Below are 21029 nucleotides of genomic sequence, written 5' to 3' on the forward strand. Positions count from 1 at the left end.
TGAGTCACAGGATTGATGCAGTTTGATGAGTTTTTGCAAGCAAGGGACACGCAGCCGAATGTTAAGTGTTATTTACTTTCATTTACTTCAAGACTGATCTGTTCCTATACTTTTGCTCGCCTAAAAATCGGTTGTTCTGATACAAAAGCTTCTATGTTTTACATTCTTTAACACGTCTAGATGTAAACACCAGCAAATGAAAGCTGAAATCCTAACCTCTCGTCTCATCTCCATCTTTTCATCTCAAACCCAACGGTCTTCGGTGCACGCCACAAACTAACGAATTAACCTCGCCGTTCCAATAGTTTCGGAGGGAACGGTATATGATTTCTCTCCACATGTACGGTACTCCTCAAGTAGCATGCACTGAAACTTAAATGTAAATGTTGTAAACGTTGAGCTGCGCAGTGCTTTAAATCTGCAAATACAGCCGTTCAGACAGGGATGTAAATCTTCAGCAGTTAATAATATAGGCGAAAGCACGTCCTTCAGCGTATATCCACACAGAGACAGAGAGAAGAGCCTCAATAAAGGCACTACGGGATAAACACAAACACGCTGCAGCTTTATAAAGTCAGGAAAGCTCATTTCATATGCACGCTGTAATAAACACCACAACGTTGCAGCCGTATTACAATAAACTGCAGACGCTTGCTTTAATAAAGCGCTGACACGTTCAGGATCGATGCTACCTTACCTAACTCTGCTGCTAGACATGTTTACATCACGTTGGCTTCATATAGTGCCGAGTGTCGGCTGCAAAGTGCCGTGAAAATGTATTCGCCCCCTTCCTGTTTTTTTCTGTTTCTCTTTTTGCCTATTTGTCACACTTATTACCTGTTTCAAATCTTTAAAAAAATGTATATAAGTCAAAGACAACCTGAGTAAACACACAAGAAACGATTATGTTTATGCTCTGTGGTTCCTCATGTTCTCCGTGTCTTATATTGTATGAGGATCGGAAATCATCGAGTGTGACAAACATGCAATAATAGAGGAAATCAGGAAGGGGGCAAATACTTTTTCACGGCATTGTACTACATTGAACCATTATGGGTTTCCCCAGAGAGACAAAGCACACACTGATGCGACAAGATGTTCTTGCAGGGGTTCTTCAAAAGGTATTTTGAAAAGAGGTTAAGGTTAAGAGTTCTTATCTTCCTGAAAAGGTTCTAGTTTGGAGCACTTTCTGACAGGGGAGCACTCTAAGGGTTCTTCGTAGAACCTCTAAGGTAAAGAAGAAGAAAAAAAAAAAATCTAGAATACGAAAGTGTTTTTCAGTCTGTGGCTTTGGAGAACCCTTTAAAGGTTCTACATAGAACTGTACAATCCATCCATCCATCCTTCCTTCCTTCCTTCTTACTTTAGCTTCTCTGACATAGTCGTAGGGTTCCACATAGAACCCATTAAGGATTCCCTCACTGAGACAAACCACAGGTTGATGCAACTAAGGGTTCTTCAAAAATGATGTTTGTATAGTTGTATATACACTTCTTAAAAAGGTTCCAGTTTGGAACCTTTTATGATTCTACTTGGAACCCACTCTGAATAGAAAACCTTTTTTAAAGCGCCCACATAGAACCATTAAGAGATCCCACCCAAGAGACAAACCACAGATTGTTTCAGTGAAGAGTTCCTCAATGGTTCTTCAAAAGGTAAGATTAAAATTTCTTATCTTCCTAAGAAAAAAAAAGTTCTAGTTCGGAACCCTTTCTGATAGGGTTGTAGAGTTCTATGTATAACCTTTAAGATTTTTTTAGAATGTAAAAAAAAAAAAACATTAGAATGAGTTTGTCCTTCTTCAGTTTGTTCCATTGGAGGAACCTTAGAACCATACATAGAACCCTACAACATGGGCTTAGGTAGACAGACAGACAGACAGATAGATAGATAGATAGATGTCCAGCCATCCTTCTTTCTTTCTTTCTTTCTTTCTTTCTTCCTAAACATCCACAACAGTCTTTGAAGGAAATCAGTTCTACATAGAACCCTGACTGGAAAACATTGTTAAAGGGTTCTACACAGAACCTTTCGATCTTTACCGGAGCGACAAACTGAAGACACTGTAACGTTTCTAGACAGCTTTAAGTTTAAGAGTGTAGGGCTGCACGATATATCATGTGTGATATGCAAATGAGCAACATGCAAATGAGCAATATGCAAATGAGCGAATAGTCATTTCTTATTGTGTTCATGAGCAAAACCAATCCAAATAAAACCAAGCAGCTGTACGGGTTTTTCGAGAATGAATCCTTGCATTGGACAGATACAAGAAGAATCCATAAATTAATGAATTAATTAAAGTGGGGGGGGGGACAAATAAATAAATAAAGCATCATCATAATAATCATCATTTTAGTCACATGATCGCAGGACGATCACGGTGTGAAGCAAACATAATGAAGTTCACGTGTGAATACTCACGTGTGTATATTTAGACGCTTCACGTGTTGTTTCACATGCATGTGGTTTCATTAATTAAATGAATGAATTAATTAATACCATATGTGATATTTTATAATCTACTACTTCTGTCCAGCTCTAACTCACTCCATTCTTCTCTTAAACATCAACAACCGGCTTTGAAGAGGAATAAGACACCAAAAAACACCGGAATCAGAAGGAACGGGATTAACGCCACGGCCGAGTTCGGTCGGTCCGGACGGACAGTCAGGGCCGCGTCCCGATCCGCTCCTTACAGTAATCTCCACTACACAGGGGGGAAACACTGACCTGACCAGGCGTGAAGCCTCCTGTGATCCACACCGCAGGTTCTGCACCGGGCTCGGTTCTGCACCGGGCTCGGTTCTGTGCGCTGCAGGAGAGCTGTTGGAATGATGTGAGGAACCACTTACCGACAAAAGCAGCGAGCCAGATGCCGAACAGACGCGCAGCAGCCAGGAGGCGCCTTCCCGTCGCCATGTTCATCACTTTCCCAAATGTGTGCGCGGATAAAAACAAAGCCACACCGGAGAGAGGAGGAGAGGAGAGGAGGAGAGAGGAGGAGAGAAAAGAGGAGAGGAGAGAACGCGGCGTCCTCTGAAACCTCCTGCGACCTACGACAAGCGCTGGTCCCCGGGAGTCGCGCGCCCTCGCGCCATTTTACACATCCACCGGGAATCTCTCCTTTCCTTCCTCCCGTTATCTCTCTATCTCTCTATCTCTCTCTCTGTTTATCTGTATACTGTAGCTCTCCGTGAAACCACCGCGCTCCGTTACCTCCTCACGCGCACACAGCACACACCGCGACTGGCGCTGTAATCTCTCTCTCTCTCTCCCTCTCTCTCTCCCTCTCTCTCTCTCTCAGGAACAAAAGACGCGGCCAAGTGCGAGAATCAGCGACAAGACTGCCACCTTCCCCTCAAACAATTCATTCTGCTTTACAGATGTTATGAGGCTGGGAAATAATAATAATAATAATAATAATAATAACAATTAGCCACGATAGATAGATAGATAGATAGATAGATAGATAGATAGATGAACAGTTAGATAGATAGATAGATAGATGAATGAATGGTTAGATAGATAGATAGATAGATAGACAAATGAATGAACCTCTCGTGAATTAGGTACTCTCAAATAAGAAGTCTGGGTTGTTTTTTTTGTTGTTGTTGTTGTTTTTTTGCATATATAATTAAGTGTTTTTAGAATATGAAGTTGTTCATCTTGGAATCTTTTTTAGTTGTACGTGTTTTACACAAAACCGGTAAGTGTTCCCTGACAGGGACAAAACTCAGAACCCTAAATCAGATAAAGGAGTTCTTCGAGCGTTCTTTAAAAGGGTTCGGGTATAGTTAAGAGTTCTAACAGCTTCCTAAAACATTCTGGTTTGGAGCCCATTGTGAAAAAGAAACAACCTATTGTTGGGTTCTACATCAAATTTCTCTCCAATGAGGACAACCAAAGAACCGTTAAGGGTTTTCGATTTAGGTTTGGGAGGAAAAAAACGTTAAATCTAGAATGTTAGAGGTTTCTTCAGTTTGTTTGTTCAAGAGGACCCCTTAAAATCTTTATGAAAAACTCTGCAACAGAGGATTTCTTTACCAGGGTTCCTAGTATCTATCGAAGAAAACCAGAGAGCAAGGCATGGAGAACAGGCAATCAAAGGGAATCTCCTTCCTGGGTAATTATTAGCCATTTTGCTGCTACTGCTATACATAATCATAATTATCTACTATAAATAATTACAGCTACAAATAATTATATCCAGTACAAAAATGCATGACTGTTTTGTCAGCCATTATTTTCAATTTGCATTAAAAAATTTTATTAATTAGACCACTGACTGTTTTAGGATCAGTAGGGTATGGAACGCCTAAGTCTAGTCCTTTTACCTAAGTCAAAATTAAAAATAAATAAAGAAATAAACGAAGAAAGTAAATACTTTTAAACTCAGTACAGAATGTTCTTACTTCTTTATTTTAGTCAGTAAAGCTGAAAGGCGTCTTTTTTTTTTTTTATTCCAAAAGCTAATTTCCTGTTTCACGTGCAGCTCTGCAAGTAGAACAATGGGGAAAGAGCGACCTCTACCGGAAGCACTCACTGTTGCTATAGAAACAGTACCTCGGTGATTACCACGGCTAAATTAGCATCAAACATTAAAATAAAAAAAAAATTACTAAAAAAGCCAGGGGTAGAATTGAGAACAGCTACAATCAACTGCAGAAATATTGGCACTCTTCATTAAAATTAGCAATATTAAACAGTGACTAGAATGTCGGCATGACTAGCACAAATGAACACAACCATGTTTAACATTAAAAAAAGATCTGAAGAAGCGTGTTCCTTCTTCTTCTTTTTTTTCTTTTTTTTTGAAATCTGTTAGTTGGCAGAGAATATAGGCAATAAAACAGTTTAAATCTGTTTATTTTTTTTTACTGATATGGGATGAAGGACGCCTGTAAAGAGGATTTACATTTCAGTGTAATCGTTTATAAAAAATAAAAAAATAAATAAATAAAAAGTTTAATAATTTCATGTTTAAGAATTAGACAAATGAAACAAATCTATAATATATTTCTTCAGGAAATGCATCAACAGTAGTCAAAAAACTCATTTTATCCTAGGTATAAGAGGGAAAATGGAGGAAATCTTTTCATCCGAGTATTCTCTCTGTAAAGTACTGAGATAAATGAAAGGCAGTGTGTCGCACAGCACATTTGAATAGCTGATATCTTTTTTAGATGGACAGGTTAATTGTACTGGTGTGATGTGATAACACATTGTGGGTCTAATTACTGTCTGATTACTGCATAATTCTCTCTTCAGCCTAATGGCTCTAACACACTACCTAGCACACTGATTTCATTAAAAATGGAAGAGTATAATACTAAAGGTAATTCAAAAGAATAAAAGGATCACATAATGTATTCTTTATGTAAAAAAAAGAGAAAAAGAAAAAGAAAAAAGGTTTCCATTAGCATATAAATTTAGCATGGAAGAAGGCCTGGTTTGATGAATCCTGTTTTCTTTTACATCATGTGGACAGCCGGGTGCGTGTGTGTCGCTTACCTGGGGAAGACATGGGACCAGGATGCACTATGGGAATAGTGATGCTGTGGGCAATGTTCTGCTGGGAAACCTTCGGTCCTGGCATTCATGTGGATTTTACTTTGACTTGTATCTAAACATTGTTGTAGACCAAGAACAATGCCTTCATGGTAACGATATTCCCAAATCACAGTGGTCTCTTTCAGCAGGATAATGCTCCCTGACACACTGCAGAAACTGCACAGGAACGTGACAAAGAGCTCGAGGTGCAGATCTCAATCCGATCGAGCATCTGTGGGATGTGCTGGACAAACTAGTCCTATCCATAGAGGTCCCACATTGTAAATTACAGGACTTAAAGGATCTGCTGCTAACGTCTCGGTGCCAGATACCACAGCACACCGTCAGAGGTCTTGTGGCAGCACTATGAGCACCTACACAATATTAGGAGGTGGGTTTAATGTTATGGCTGGTTGGTGTGTGCATGAATTGTGTCTGTCACGAACACAAACATGCCGGAGCACCAAATTTGTTCCTGAACCAGATCCATTTAGACCCAGTTTAGGAAGTTACAAAGCTGTGATGGCAGTAGACGTGACAGTTCACCACAGCGCACCAGTGAGACGGCGGGTTTTAACCACCGTTTTATGGAAATAAACTAGTCTGTGCAATGTGTCTGCTTTGGGAGGTTTCTCAAATCTTTGGCAAAGATTCTCGTACATGCTGAGATGTCTCTTTAGATTCTATGCAAAAACACCGCACCCGAGGAAAGACGCACGTTAAGAACATAGAGATACCAAGCCTATGTGTGGCTTTAAACATAGCGCTAACGTGACTTCACAGTAGCGAGCGACAAAGTAACAGTTTCTACATGCGAAAGGTTTCAGCGACACCTTCAAATTAAGATTTTCTCATTTCTAGGCGAATTAGGTGTATGATGCTCTAAAGAGGCGAATCCAGTCCAACTGGAGTTCCTACCTGCAATTCGGAGGAGCTTGCGATTTTTCAAAATTACCGCAGATTTTCCGCAGACTTGGGCCAAGACGCGTCATGTGACGAACATGAGTACAGCTAAAAGGTCTCATTTACCAACAAACATCACTGTGAAAGACTAAACAATTCCATGCAATTGCGAATTCGCCAATTCAAGTAGATTTCTGCAAAAAAAAAAAAAAAAAAAAAAAAACTAGATTGATTGATCTATTTATTTATTTATTTATTTATTTAAAATCGTAGAAAAATCAAGCGTTTTTGTCCTCAACAATCTCTACAAAATCCTGTACGGACCGATCTTGTCACATACAACTTCTTATTAAATGTGTATACGGACATCACAAAGAAAAATAAAGCTTGGAACAACGTAGCATAGAAATCTGCGAACAAAACTAGTGCAAACAAACAGTTTCGCACCGATTAGTGTATTATTTCATTTGCGTTGAGCTAGTTAACTTTAGAAGCGATATATACACAGCTACTACCTACTTAAAAAACACCGCAATGGCAGAAAGCATTCGCTACAACTACAAGCGACTCGAGCGACCTGTCACTTTCTATTGTGAGCATAGGGTAAGATTTTACAACGTTTTACCAAATGACTTTCTACTGATGGCAAAAAAAACAACCATAAAACAAACAGCTGCTTGTAAAGTTCTGTTGTGTAGAGATGCAAGAATGTGACAAGAGAGAAGAAGAGGACTAAGAATGGATCCCTGTGGAACACCATAAGGAATACGATAAGGGCAAATCAAAGTCCACTTGCCAAATTAATATTAAGACTCTTTGCAAAGTGGTCTATCATTGTTTTAAACTCTGGACCTCATGACCTTAAGTATCGTTTTGGAAGATCTGTACTTTACTCGAGTATTATAGAAATCAAATACTCTTAATCAAGTAAATTTCAAGAGAAAGGATGTGCTTTTCACTCCTTACATTTTCAATTTGACCTTTCTCTTGCCTAGCTGCTATTCCAGTCGTGCTTGGCTTTGTGAAAACTGACATCCAATCAAATTTACAGCTTCAAGCTTAGTTAAAAAAAAAAAAAAAAGCAGTTTTTTAGCTAGTTTTGTTTTGTTGCTAATGCGACTTTAACATAAGGGTTATTAAACATTAGCTACCCAGCTAGCCAGATTCTTGTTTTTAGCAGAATATTTAATAACTATTTACCACAATAAATAATCAAATAAATGTTCTATCTGGAGTGCTCATTTCTGATCACTTATATACACACACATATACATGTTCGAATTTTTTTTTTTAACTTTCACTCAAATAGATTTCTGGCTCTGTACATCTACTTTCAACCGAGTCCGACGCTGACGCCGTAACTACACTTTCTTTTCACTTTTCCCACGCCTGTAATGAGAACCTTCCAATCTAATGAGACCTAACGATTAGCCCATCACGTTTATTTAAAGATCTCTATCCTCTGAGCACGGCGTAAAACACTCACAATTCGCTGACGTTTTTATAAACACTACATTTGGGCAGTGTTGAGATGGAAAGGACACAACAGGTTGATTTCCCAGACATACATTAAGACTAAGTACTAGCAGGCTGGTTTGGTTTTTGTTTTTTTTTCTTTCTTCGGTCGATTTAAATCACAGTTGAAGTCTAAGACCGGGCGTTAATTTGCATCTAAGGTATCGTAGAATAGTAAAATTCAACATACTCCATTCATTAATGTAGCGAAATTAAGCACATAGTTCATTAAGACACGTATTAAACCTAGCGTTGGCTTCATTTAAACATTTAATTAAAAGACTTTTCGCTTAATCTGTGAGGAATACATATAGAATAATTACACACAGTTTACTGTATCCAGAGGAGGAAATAATAATAATAATAATAATAATAATAATAATAATAATAAAAAAACATTAAAATGATCCAAGGGCGAATTTTCTGATTATGAAAACTGCTTCATTTCTTGTAAGACAAACCTGAGTGATGGAAAAATACAAACAGGAATTGATTAAACACCGTACTGAGCACCATTTCTAAGATGTAGCACCAAACTAATCCTTCTGAGAAGGTCTTTGAGATCATGACTGGACTTTTACATGAATTTTTTGTCTTTTATGCGAACTCTGAGGTGATCAGTTTTGGCGTATAGCAAATCTACGTACGTCATACGTTGGGTGTCACCTTGTTTCACGCTTTACACGATATCTATAGAACAATACTTCACAGCAAAACACACAATTCGATTTTTTTTACTTTAACCCCCCCCCCCCCCCCCCCAAAACAACAAAAAAAAACATTTAGGTGGAAATATACAGTTGAGTGCAAAAGTTTGCGCACCCTTACTTCGATATGAAGGAACCGAGACATTTCATTCGGTCGGTTTTTACAGTCGTTGGAAATCATGACAGGGAAATTCGATTATTTTCCCCATAACAGCATGTCCTAAAGTGTTTTACTCCTCTTAGATCGCAGCAACATGCCAACGATTACAATTTCTTTATTTATTCAAGAATGACACGTTGTACTTTCAGCCAGTTATAGTATCATTTTATGTTGTGGAACGGCCACGAATCTAAACGGCTACTTTGTTGTCAGTTATATTTCAGCAGCTCTAAAACAGTCGCTCTCTCACCAGCCTCTTTCTCTCTCTCTCTCAAAGTTAGTAAGACAAAAGAAAAAAAAAAACAACACCACAGCTTGTCATGTTTCAGAGAAACCACAGAGCGTAAATAAACTCCGCTGTCCTGAAGTTTCCTGTCTCGGAAAACTCCGTTACAGTCACTCCGTGCTAACGCTGGAGACTCCTTCCATGAACATTAAATAAACAAACACACGTCCTAACATAAATCTTCACCATCTCAACGATTATATGCTTTTCTTTCTTGAATATCGACACATTTTAAATCTGGTTTTCAGTAGTCCTAGATTACGTCAAGCGTCCGCCGTACACGTTCCTGTGAACGAGCTGTGGCAGAAAATCAATCGACACCTTCTGACCAATCACAACCGAGAATTCCAGAGCACTGTGGTATAAGACTTAATAAGACACTTACAACTTCTTTGAAGGCCCTCTCCTACAGTCCTCACTCTTTTAACGACTAACGTTCCATATAGTCACTGAATAGATCATAGCGGTTACTCGGTAACGTGCTTCGAGACGAATAACTGCACAATATGATGGGAATTTAGTGGGTGAAACAAAATGCGAAACAAATTAAACATATAAATAAATTAATAGGGACGCAAACTCTTGAGCATGTGAAAGATTTTCAACGCTAAAACGACATTAAAAGAACATAAAAAACTTTTTAGGGGAAAATCTGCAAACAGAGGTGTCTTTTACCGGAAAGCTACGGAGACGCAGACGTTTGCACTCAACTGTAGCTAATGAGAGCTCGGACATCAAAACCTGGCTCTGGACCCTGCAAGAGTGGTTGGTGGGTAATCCTCTTGTAATATTGAGCTTTTAGCTGATATATATGTATATATATATATATATATATATATATATATACACACAAAATGACTTCATTTTAGTTGTACTAATACTAACTATAATATGTAATATTTAAAATAAAATAAAAAAAGAAAGAAAGAAAGAGAGCAGACCTGGTCTTAGATCAACATACTGTAGAAGGTCAAATTCCTCAGACTGATGTAAGACAAGAGCATCAGCATTTCAGTAAAAATCATTCCTAATAAAATAATTAACATGTAAGAAATATAAGTATTTTTCTTTTCCAAAAGAACAAAGACAAGACACTTAAATAATCATTTTCAAATGCATATTTTAAAAAAATCGTTTCTGCTCTTAGCAGCAATACAAAAAAAAAGAGAGAGAGAGAGACAGAGAGAGAGAGAGAGAGAGAGAGAGAGAGAGAGAGAGATGTTTGGTTCTGAGGAAGAACAAGACCAAAAAAAATCTAATTATGGCTGAAGGAACACAGGAACTGAGTTTAGTTGAACAGACATGTTTGCTTTCTTCTTTTATCTTTTCAGACTCCCTGTACAGTGAGAGAGAGTGTGTGTGTGTGTGTGTGTGTGTGTGTGTGTGTGTGTGTGTGTGTTCGTGTTCAGAGCTCCCTGAGAAAAGATGAGTGAGGCGAGGCATGGACGCGTCTCCCATCGTTCAGAAAGTCCTCTGTGCGCTAATCTCTCATGGATAAGAAAAAGAAAAAGAGTTGTTATACCGAACAAAGCTGAACCATGGTTGGGACAGGAAGCGGTGTCAATGCTGTGTTAATGCGGCGGGTTATCAACAGAAGACGAAAGAGTGCTAAAAGTTACGAATCACAATCTTTATAAACCCATGTACACAAAATTGGCCTCAGAATTATAAATTATTCCTGAAAATTAAATCACAAAAAAAAAAAAAAAGAAAGAAAGAAAGAAAAATATAGGATCCATTTTAAATGAGGTAGTGGCTGGGAGTAGTAGATGTATGAAGCACCCGCAAACATGCTTTAGGTCTCCCGTTGAACAAATCAAATGACTCTACATGTACAGTAGACATGTCCTTCATCTTTTCTCAGCAGTTCCTCGTCGTTATATACATAAAACTCCTGAGAAACTCCAGCCGAGGAACGTCTTTGATCCGACTGTCTGTTTGCACCCGGGTGAAAATAGCCACATTAGCCACACAGAACCGCTAACTGCACTCATAAACACACAAACATTCATCAGAAGACGTGAACAAATCCTTCATTTTCGTCTCGATGTAGCGCTTAGCACAGAAGACTGGTTTTATTTACACAACACTTAGCTATTTAGCTTACACAGCAAGCTAGCTAACATGAAGTAAACTACATTCTTCTGAAATTAAAACCCGCAACAAAGCTCGCTAGCCAGCTTAGCTGAGAATATGCTAACCACTATATTGTGCAATTAAACTTAGTGTTTAGTCTAGTTTGCTAGCAACTACTGTAGATAACGAACAATAGCAAATCTTATACACTGTGAATTAAAATCAACAGCAAAGTTCACTAGCTAAGATTTGGTCACCCCAGTAGGCCATTTTTCTAACAAGACAGCTAACATCAAATAAACTACTTTGTTGTGCCATTTAAACTAGTCGCAATGTAGTAGCACTAGCAAGCTAGCTAACATTAGGCTAACCATCCTAGTGTGAAAATAAATCCCAGTGGAAGGGTATTAGTACAACTAACTGTTATATTACATTTGCAAGAAAGCTAACTCAGATTAAGCTAACTAGTATATTGTGAACTTATAACTAGTAGTAAAGTTTGTAGCTCTAAAAACAAAAACAACAAAAAAACAACCACAACGACAACAGATGTTTTAATACTGCTTTGCTAAAAATGTATGAAGGTTTTTAGAATATTTTTTTCACACATGCTAGCAACAGGTAACCTGTTATATTGCTAACACCAACCGGGTGCAAATACATATTCCTGTTTTCACCCAGGTGCAAATAGAAACTTCTGTGTTTGTTTGTATTTGTGTGTGTGTGTGTGAGTATGAGAGAGAGAGAGAGAGAGAAAGAGAGAGAGAGAGAGAGAGAGACAGGAATGAAAGAAATTGATAGGTTAGACTTAATCAAGCTGAAAGAAAGGTCGGTGAAGGTGTAGCTTCTGGTTTCTCCACCCAGGACCGTGTGTGTGTGTGTGTGTGTGTGTGTGTGTGTGTGTTAACCCTGAGAAATCTGTAGTGCGTGGCAGGGTTGTGGACTCTTGCTGTAAGTCTACGGCTGCTTTGTAAGTACTAATCTCTGATCGGTCTATTCAGTTCTTCCGACTACGGCCTAGTCCACACTAACGCGACTGTAAATAATAAAATAAATAAACAAACGGACATTTAAAGGGAAAGCTTCGCAAAGTGACGTTTTCAAGCCGTTTACCAAAAGTGTCCCATCTACAGCGAGACTCGAAAACGACAGAAAACGGCACGCTGGTTCTCATTGTGTCTTTTCGCTCGTTTCTTGAAAAGCTACGCTCAATAGTTTTGGCACCAATTTAATTCCATACGTTTTTGTTTGGTAACAACATGAACATACAAAAAAACAAGAAAAGAAAAAAACCCACTTTCTTGCACGCCACAGTTTCACAAAGTTCGGCCATCTTGGAACTGCAGTGATGACGTGACGACTATACGTCATCGTTTTCGGATTTATCCGCTTTGGAGAGCGGATTCGAAAACGGTGCTAAAAAGCCGTTTTCCAAATCTATTTCTTGCTAGTGTGGACTAGACCCGTGTTCTGCTCTGATCTTCAGACACTGATATCTGATTCCATCTTCAGAGTTAAGAAAAGTCCAAATTTACAATATTCATATATACTATTTATAGCACATGTGCATGTATCCATGTATGCTAAATGAATACATACAATACATGCACACAATAAAATAAAATAAAAAAAGGGACCAAAAAAAAAAAAAAAAAAAGCACACCCATGGTTTCTAGGGCTAAAAAAATATTCTGTATGTACTGTACACACTTATAAAACAATATGTTGCAATAGTGGTGTATTGGCATCATGGTTCGTTTCCTCCTCTTCTTTTAATGCTTAGGAGCACAGGTAGCTGTGCGCACCTGAGGTAGAGCGGACGAGGCCGGACCTGGCGAAGGCTGGAGGGGAAGCCGACAGTCCTATCTGAGATAGAGCCTTCGCTGAAGGGCGGAGTCTGTGATCTCCGTTCTCTAGAGCGGGTTGGAGGTGCTCAGGGGATACCCCTTCTTCAGTAGCGCCTCCCAGAGTCAGCTGGGCCAGCCCGTTTTCCAGCGGCCCGTTGTGATTAGCCAGTGCATCCTGAAAGTGGTTGGGGGTGCGGTGAGACGCAGGATGGATTTCAGTGTCAGGTTTGATTGAGGATAATGATGGCGGTGGAGCGTCCTCTCTGCACGGGAAGTGTGACACAGGAGACCCCAGAGAGAGATTAGTGTCACTCCGAAGCTCCTGCAGCACCTCCTCTGCTGGATCAGACAGCTCCGAGTGTACGATCACGTCAGCCTCCACCTGGTTCGAGCCGAGAGAATGCGGATGCTCGTCACGACTGTTCTGAAACACACAGACACGCACGCATATCGTCGTCGTCATCATCATCATCATCATCATGATCCTCATACATATCGTTACCTTTCCCTCTTACTTGTGCAAACCTCAAGCCAATCGACACATGAATCTGGAATGATTCCAAACTGACACCCCGCATTAACTGATACTCCCGAAAGCCAACGATCTCCTGTCTCGTCTCGATTTGAAAGACAGCGTCCTCGATTTCTATCAGAACCACATCACAGCGCAGCGTGACACGCTCCGAGGAAAGCGCTATCCGCCCTCTTTCACATACATGACCTCACAGACGTTTATTCATTTAGAGGACGGCTTTTATCCAAAGCGACTTACGAATGAGGAAATGCAAGTAGAGCGATATATCAAGCGGAGAACAATACGAGTCGTGCTACCGTACAAGATCTTTAATGGAGTTCTAGAAAGCAAAGTGCGCAGAGTCGAGGTGGAAGAGCCAGAGTACGGTTTTTGTTTTTTTAAAGGATAATGTGAGGTTAGCGTTTTAGGGGTTGGTTAGGTGTTCACGGAAGAGGTGGGTCTTTAGCTGTTTTTTGAAGATGGTGACAGATTCTGGGGTCCGGATTGAGGTTGGAAGTTCATTCCACCACTGAGGAACAGTTAGTGTGAAGGTTCTGGAAAGAGCGACGATGAGTAGGCACTACTAAGCGTCGGCCGTTAACCGAGCGCAGGTTGCGTGAGGGAACGTAAACCTCGAGGAGAGTGTTGAGGTAGGGTGGTGCCGTTCCAGACAAGGTCTTGTACGTGAGCATCGAGGCCTTGAATTCGATTCAGGCGGGTACAGGAAGCCAATGGAGGGAGAGGAAGAGGAGTGTGACGTGGGTCCTTTTGGTTGAAAACAAGGCGTGCTGCTGCGTTCTGAATCATCTGAAGGGGTTTGATGGAGCTGCTGGGAGGCCCGAGAGTAGTGCTTTGCAGTAGTCATGTTTTGATATGACAAGAGCCTGGACTAGTAGCTGTGTAGCCTGTTCGGTGAGATAGGGTCTGATTTTCTTGATGTCGTACAGAACCGACAGGACCGACGCCTAGGATTGTGTCGTGTTGCTGTGATTCCAACTTTCCTCCAACTGGCCTCATGATACTAGGATTAATTCTGCCTAACACTGTCTCTACTACTGTTTCTTTGGGGTTTCTTTCTTTCTCTCTCACCAATTACAGCACAACATACGACACACCACAATTTATTACACGGTTTGTTAGCAAAGTTTATCCAGGTATAATTATAAAAGACGAATACGCACGGCTGTCTAGAACGAGACGAGTCCAAGACGTCTATCCATCATTCTAACAGTCGAGACATGAGAAGTTGATGCACTTGAGTCTCATTTTGAGAAAAGATGACCTCATCACAGTTTTAATTCCCCCACTTTCCTGTTGTGCGGGTACGCAGTGTAATGACGGGACTCGAGAGCGAGATGAAGACGTAAATGTCAACTGGAGAATAAATCAGGAGTTATAATAGGTGTAATGAAAAGCTAAATCAAGGTTTAATTTGATTTCTCTCCTTCCTGCTGGGCGCATCCTGGTCCTGTTTTGTCAGAGAGGGAGAGACAATGTGTGTGTGTGTGTGAGTGTGTGTGTGTGTGTGGCACGTGTGTAATTGGTAGGATACGAGCTACAGCACTTCATTCAAACCCCATCCTCCTGTCATACACTGCTTGTTTATATTTAACTGTCACTGTTCATTTAATGTTAATTACGTTCTCTCCTGCTCACAGGAAGCATGCTCTATCAACATGTCTCCTCTTTCACACACACACACACACACACACACACCATCTTGCTATAAGATTACAAATACCATAGAATATCCACGTATGTCCATATATTTTGTTACGCTGTATAAAGGCTGTAAGTTGGCACACACTCTCTTTCACCTTGCTCTCCTTAGTGTCCCGAAATCCGTTAATGAGACATGGCGAGTTTTCTGTAATCGTCTCTCTGTAGGTGCTGATCCGACTGGCCCACTCCCGGCTCACTGAACCGTTCCAGCTCGGCTAGGTGACACAAAAAAGGGGGGGGGGAAATTCCGTACTATGTAATAAAAGAGAGCTGAACCGGCAATTATATTTGCATAATGATTTGATTTCAAATTGCATTTACTAATGATATAAATGCGCTCCAAATCAGAACATCCATCCGTCCGTCCTTCCATTTTCTATACCGCTTATCCTACAGGGTCACGGAGAACCTGGAGCCTATCCCAGGGAGCATCGGGCATGAGGCTTTAGCATCTCCAAAAAAAATTTAATAAATAAATAAATAAATAAATTCACTTCCTGCAGTCGAATCACGTTCTCGCTGGAGTTCACTTGGATGCAGAGCAAGACCACCTCAGGGTTCCATTCAAACACACTAAACACCTCATATATGAAAGCGCCCTTACAGCAGACAAATTTAAATTCAGCACCCTACATTCTGTGATCCGAGTCGGTTAACGTTTATATTCTTCAAGCTCTGTACTGATTTTATAACACCTGTATAATGTTTTAAACAGGAGCACGAACTCACACGCAGACCTCACCTTCAGATCTGCTGGTGCATCATAAGCTCCACCGACACTACCCATGAGGCTTTGCTGCTCATTAGGGTCAGTTAGGGGCGGAACCGGGTCCTGGGCTCCGGGGGGCATTAGGGTCTCCAGTTCATGGCAGTCTGTGCAGTTAGGTACGACGGCGGGTACAGGATGGGCGCTTCTGCGGTACTGCGGGTTCAACAGACTGGGTTCCAACCCTCCAGGGGTGTCGCTGCGAGATACAAAGAGAGAGACGTTGTGTGAGAGACGGAGCTTCAGTTTACAAAAAAAAAAGTCATCAGAGGGGCAACACGAAGAGCAAAGCCCGTCTGCATTGTTTTAAAAATCCTGTTTCTCTCACGTCCGCATTTTCTCCTAGATTTGTTTGACTTTTTGGATTTGCTTTAAGAGCAGGTGAGGCAGGAAACAGAAGCAGAAGCCAAGTGAAAGGCAAACAGATATCCAAAATTAGCACCGTAACCGCGTTCTATCGCACTCCCGAGAGGTGGGATGTCATCCAAAGCCGTCACGCTTAACACCGCTCCTTCCCGTTCGGCAGTGGAACGGGCGTAATCGACCCCCAACCAAGAGACTAATAAGTGCTCATGGTAACAAAGCTACCGAGGACCTGTTTGGGTAACAAGCCTTGCCGCCGAGCCGTTCTCATGGGCGTCTATGCAAAGTTATGCGAAATCAATTATATTTAAAAAGGTCAGATTCATGCCTATGCAAATGTGTCGTCTCATACATATTCAAAACTGTGGTGGTTTTACACAATTAAGTGTTTCTGCACCAGAGCTCATAAAACTGTCGCTTTATATTCGGATATTCGTCGCAGATTCACACCTGCTGTAACGCCATGACTCGGTTAAAGACACTGCAACACCCAAAGCGTCGTCTCCTGACACAGCGTCTCTGATCAGTCGGTGGAAATGATCTCAAATGATCTGGATAGTGTGTCATGTCTACGCTGCACTCTTGACCCATAACTACTTCCACCCAGATCTGACCGTGACGTACAGAGAGAACCAATTATAGACGAACGAGTCGATAAGTACCGGCTTTTTCCGTTGCGGAAGCTGACACACATGCAGACGAGGATGCAGAGGAGACCAAGACACACACCGACGATGATCCCAGTGACAGCATGAATGTCCAACTCTGCAGGAGAGAGAGAAAGGACAAGCCGGAGCGTTTACGGTTTCCACGGGCAACGTGTAGCGCATGTGCTTTTAATATTGACAATCACGGAGAATTCCTAGCCAATTCGAGTCTAATATCAAAGTCCAATTCTCGATTTCCTCATTTATAGAAAATGAAGGAAATACCGGAATGTATTTGTTTATAACCTTCACACCATTTGTTACTTTTCTAAAAAGTGTTTGAACTGCGTATGTCTGATTCGATTGCTAACACGCACGCTTTATATTGTTGATTGCTGAGCCGTGATAAAACGTACACCTGAGATTGATTTAAATAGTACGACCGTTTGTTTCTTATACATTATCTTCAAAACCAATTTAATACGAAGAATAATTGTTATTGAACTCAGAGTTTTGGTCTGTAAGTGGTTTGAGTAATAATAAACGTCTCTAGTACACATTCACTCACGAAGCTTTCGAGTTTTATTTAATATATAACAATATATTAATATACATGCAGGTCTGAGTGCAATGCCGTGTGTGTGTGTGTGTGTGTGTGTGTGTGTGTGTGTGTGTGTGTGTGTGTACATGCTCATACAGTTGAAACTCACCATATTTCTTCGGGGGTGTGTGTACATCCTTGACGGGAGAGAACGGCCCCACTCCGACCTCTGTGCACGCCCCCATCTTAAAGTAGTACCGTGTCCCGCTCATGAGACCCAGAACCTCTGTGCTAGTGACAGAACCTGTATACAAAAACAATGAAGAAAACAGAGGCATAAAAAAAGAGAAAAAAAAAAATCTCATTATTTTTTGGTGTTAAAAATGTTCAGTCAGTGAAGCCAGTGTTGCCAGGTGTGCAGTTTTCACACCAAACTTTGCATACATTAGATGAACGATATATTAAGACATGCACTTGCAGCTAATCGAGGTGGTCTCACCTCACCTCGTACGTGGTCCTGGCATTATTTCAGTACAAACCCCTTTTGACTGCTTTTTTGCAACACAGAGACCTGGCAACCCTGGTCAAGTTTTGTAATGGTGTCCTCACCGTCATGGCTCAGGTTGGTCCACAGGTCATCCGGCTGACTGAGGTTGCCGCTGTAGAGCATTCGATAGCTTACGATAATGCCGTTAGGCTCCAGAGGGGGGCGCCAGCTCACCAACACGGAGAATGAGTCTATGGCGCTCAGCTGTAGGTCTGTAGGTGGAGATGAGGGTCCTGCAATAAACACAAATATGCACACACACAGGCATAGGATATAAAGCAATAAGTGTTAGAAGAGAAATTAGAACAAAACAAGCCCCGCCCACTCAACAGAAGTTGCAACTTACCTCATGGCAAAAACATGTGCAGACTTGAAAACACCCACAACAACGTGCAAGCCAATTTACTACCGGGGTCTACAAAGGAACATGTCTTTCACACAAACAAAATAAGAGTTTTGTTTTGTATGAATTTGCAATTTGGGGTGTTTGTACATAAAAGGCAGAGGGCGGAGTCAATGCAAATCTATTACTTTATTACATGCAGACTAAAAGTCACTTCAGGACTGATGATTATGTGTGAAGGGCAGGTATTACATTTTACTATATTACTATATTAACGAATAAATATTGAAGTAAATAAAAGATTCCAAACAACACTCAAAATAACAAATAAAAATAAAAATAGAGACATCCAAAATGAATTTAAAAAAAAACACTTCAAATAACACAACAAAATTTGTCGCCTCTAGAGGCCGCTCTTGTGCTGTATAATTGTGCCGCACTTGTGCTCTTCTCAGCCGCTCCAGTCAATGGACGCAACTGGGAAAATCTACCGGTGTGGATTTTGAAAAAATATCTTTTTCATGACCTTGTAGGGTTTGTTTAAAATGTAACTGATTTATACGTTTATTAATTTCCGAACTTTATAGTTATATGAACATATTTAGATCTTGAATCTCCCCCGTGGATAACATTCTGGCAAAATAAGTCATCTGTTTTACAAGTTTGCGTTAACGTATATATGTGCGATTTAAGACATTTCCGCTATTCGTTTAGCACCTACAGACGAACGGGCGCTTCAGGACGGATGACAAACCAGTTTGTCTGTAAATTGATACAAACAAAGGTCGGGTATTAAATTTGCAGAAGCTCTTTTCAGCTATTTGAAGAAGTTTTAGAAACGTGAGAAAGTTGTGACACAAAATATTCAGAAAAATTCTGAATTGGTTTTCGCCAGTACTTAGTATCTTAATATTTTCATGCCCTGCTCGCAGATTTTCATTCAGTTGAACAGAAATACACTCCAACCTACACTCCTGTTTACCGTTCATATTATGTTTTGAACAGTTTTCATTGCACTTTTAATCCTCATTATATACTTGACACACAATTATGGGTTTATTATGTTTCGGGTTTACTCTTCTAGGGAGCCTCTTTAAGAATTGAACTCAGCACAACAAGGGTTAGAACAATTAGCACATACACACACACACACACACACACACACACACTTTGCAGTTTTTTTTAAACGCATGCATTCGGCTGGTGTGACTGACAGGCTGAGAGTCTCATGGCCAATTAAATCCCATTATGTCCCAGTGGGTGTGTTTAGTACTCACTGTCAGCGAGTGTGGACTCTTCCACCGTGCTGCTGAAGGGCCCGCCGGTGCTGATGCCGTTGGACTGGATGGCCAGCTCATAACGGGTGAAGGGTTTAAGTGCACCTAACAGGATCTCCTGAGACGTGCTGGAAAAGCAGAAATCAGTGAGTGTACAGTCATTTACCTCCAGCCTGGAAAACACACAAATGATCATTTGAAAATTCTCACTGAAACAAATTTACAGTCACATTTCGTCTTACAAAAGACTATTCACGCTAGAATAAAAAAAAAAGCATCTTGTTAATGCGAGACTATATTTCATTTCATTATTTGAAAACATCTCGTTATTACGAGAAAGCGCCTCGTTATTACGAGAAAAGCGTCTCGTTATTACGAGAAAGCGTCTCGTTATTACGAGAAAAGCGCCTCGTTATTACGAGAAAGCGCCTCGTTATTACAAGAAAAGCGTCTCGTTATTACGAGAAAAGCGTCTCGCTATTACGAGAAAAGGGTCTCGTTATTACGAGAAAGCGCCTCGTTATTACGAGAAAAGCGTCTCGTTATTACGAGAAAAGCGCCTCGTTATTACGAGAAAAGCGTCTCATTATTACGAGAAAAGCGCCTCGTTATTACGAGAAAAGCGTCTCATTATTACGAGAAAAGCGCCTCGTTATTACGAGAAAAGCGCCTCGTTATTACGAGAAAATCCCCATCAGCACCTCGTCATTACAAGAAAATATTTTGCTATTTTGAGAAAAAAAACCTATAATGAGAAAATATTGTGTTATTACAAGATAAAATATATCATAATTTTTAAAAAGCACCTGGTTTTTTCAGTTACCTTGGTATTTTCTCATAATAACGAGATGTTTTCTAATAACGAGGCGCTTTTACAAGAAAATTTGGCGCTTCTATTACAAGAAAAGCACCTCGTTATTAGAAAACATCTCGTTATTATGAGAAAATACCAAGGTAACTGAAAAAACCAGGTGCTTTTTAAAAATTATGATATATTTTATCTTGTAATAACACAATATTTTCTCATTATAGGTTTTTTTCCTCAAAATAGCAAAATATTTTCTTGTAATGACGAGGCGCTGATGGGGATTTATCTATTGATTGATTGATTTATTGATTCTGATGGAGGATTGTATGGGGAACGAGGTAGGCATGTCAATCACACACTGTGGGTGGGACTTCGTGAGGGACTTTTGGATGAAGATGTGTGATTCAGGAATACGTACTTCACTGTTCGCGTGACATAAAATAAAATACAGTCA

General features: G+C 40.3%; 2 protein-coding genes across 5 annotated transcripts in view; both read right to left on the reverse strand.

Annotated features, from left to right (window-relative positions):
- igdcc3 (immunoglobulin superfamily, DCC subclass, member 3) overlaps positions 1–2922 on the reverse strand; it is a 56805-nt gene extending 53883 nt beyond the window's left edge. Inside the window, exon 1 of the mRNA XM_053617055.1 lies at positions 2856–2922. Coding sequence (XP_053473030.1) covers positions 2856–2922 — 67 coding nt within the window. The remainder of the gene's footprint in view (positions 1–2855) is intronic.
- Positions 2923–10030: 7108 nt separating this feature from the next.
- The window catches only part of igdcc4 (immunoglobulin superfamily, DCC subclass, member 4), a 49971-nt gene continuing 38972 nt past the window's right edge, over positions 10031–21029 (reverse strand). For 3 of the 4 annotated variants that reach the window (XM_053617048.1, XM_053617049.1, XM_053617047.1), the window contains exons 13-19: positions 19768–19895; positions 18210–18380; positions 17770–17904; positions 17075–17177; positions 16026–16248; positions 15379–15498; positions 10031–13471 (exon numbers count right to left, since the gene is read on the reverse strand). In XM_053617048.1, coding sequence (XP_053473023.1) covers positions 12980–13471; positions 15379–15498; positions 16026–16248; positions 17075–17177; positions 17770–17904; positions 18210–18380; positions 19768–19895 — 1372 coding nt within the window. In that variant the 3' untranslated portion in view covers positions 10031–12979. The remainder of the gene's footprint in view (positions 13472–15378; positions 15499–16025; positions 16249–17074; positions 17178–17769; positions 17905–18209; positions 18381–19767; positions 19896–21029) is intronic. The other variant, XM_053617050.1, reaches the window with a different exon arrangement.

This window comes from Ictalurus furcatus, chromosome 27, assembly GCF_023375685.1.
Source record: "Ictalurus furcatus strain D&B chromosome 27, Billie_1.0, whole genome shotgun sequence".
Taxonomy (NCBI): Eukaryota; Metazoa; Chordata; class Actinopteri; order Siluriformes; family Ictaluridae; genus Ictalurus; species Ictalurus furcatus.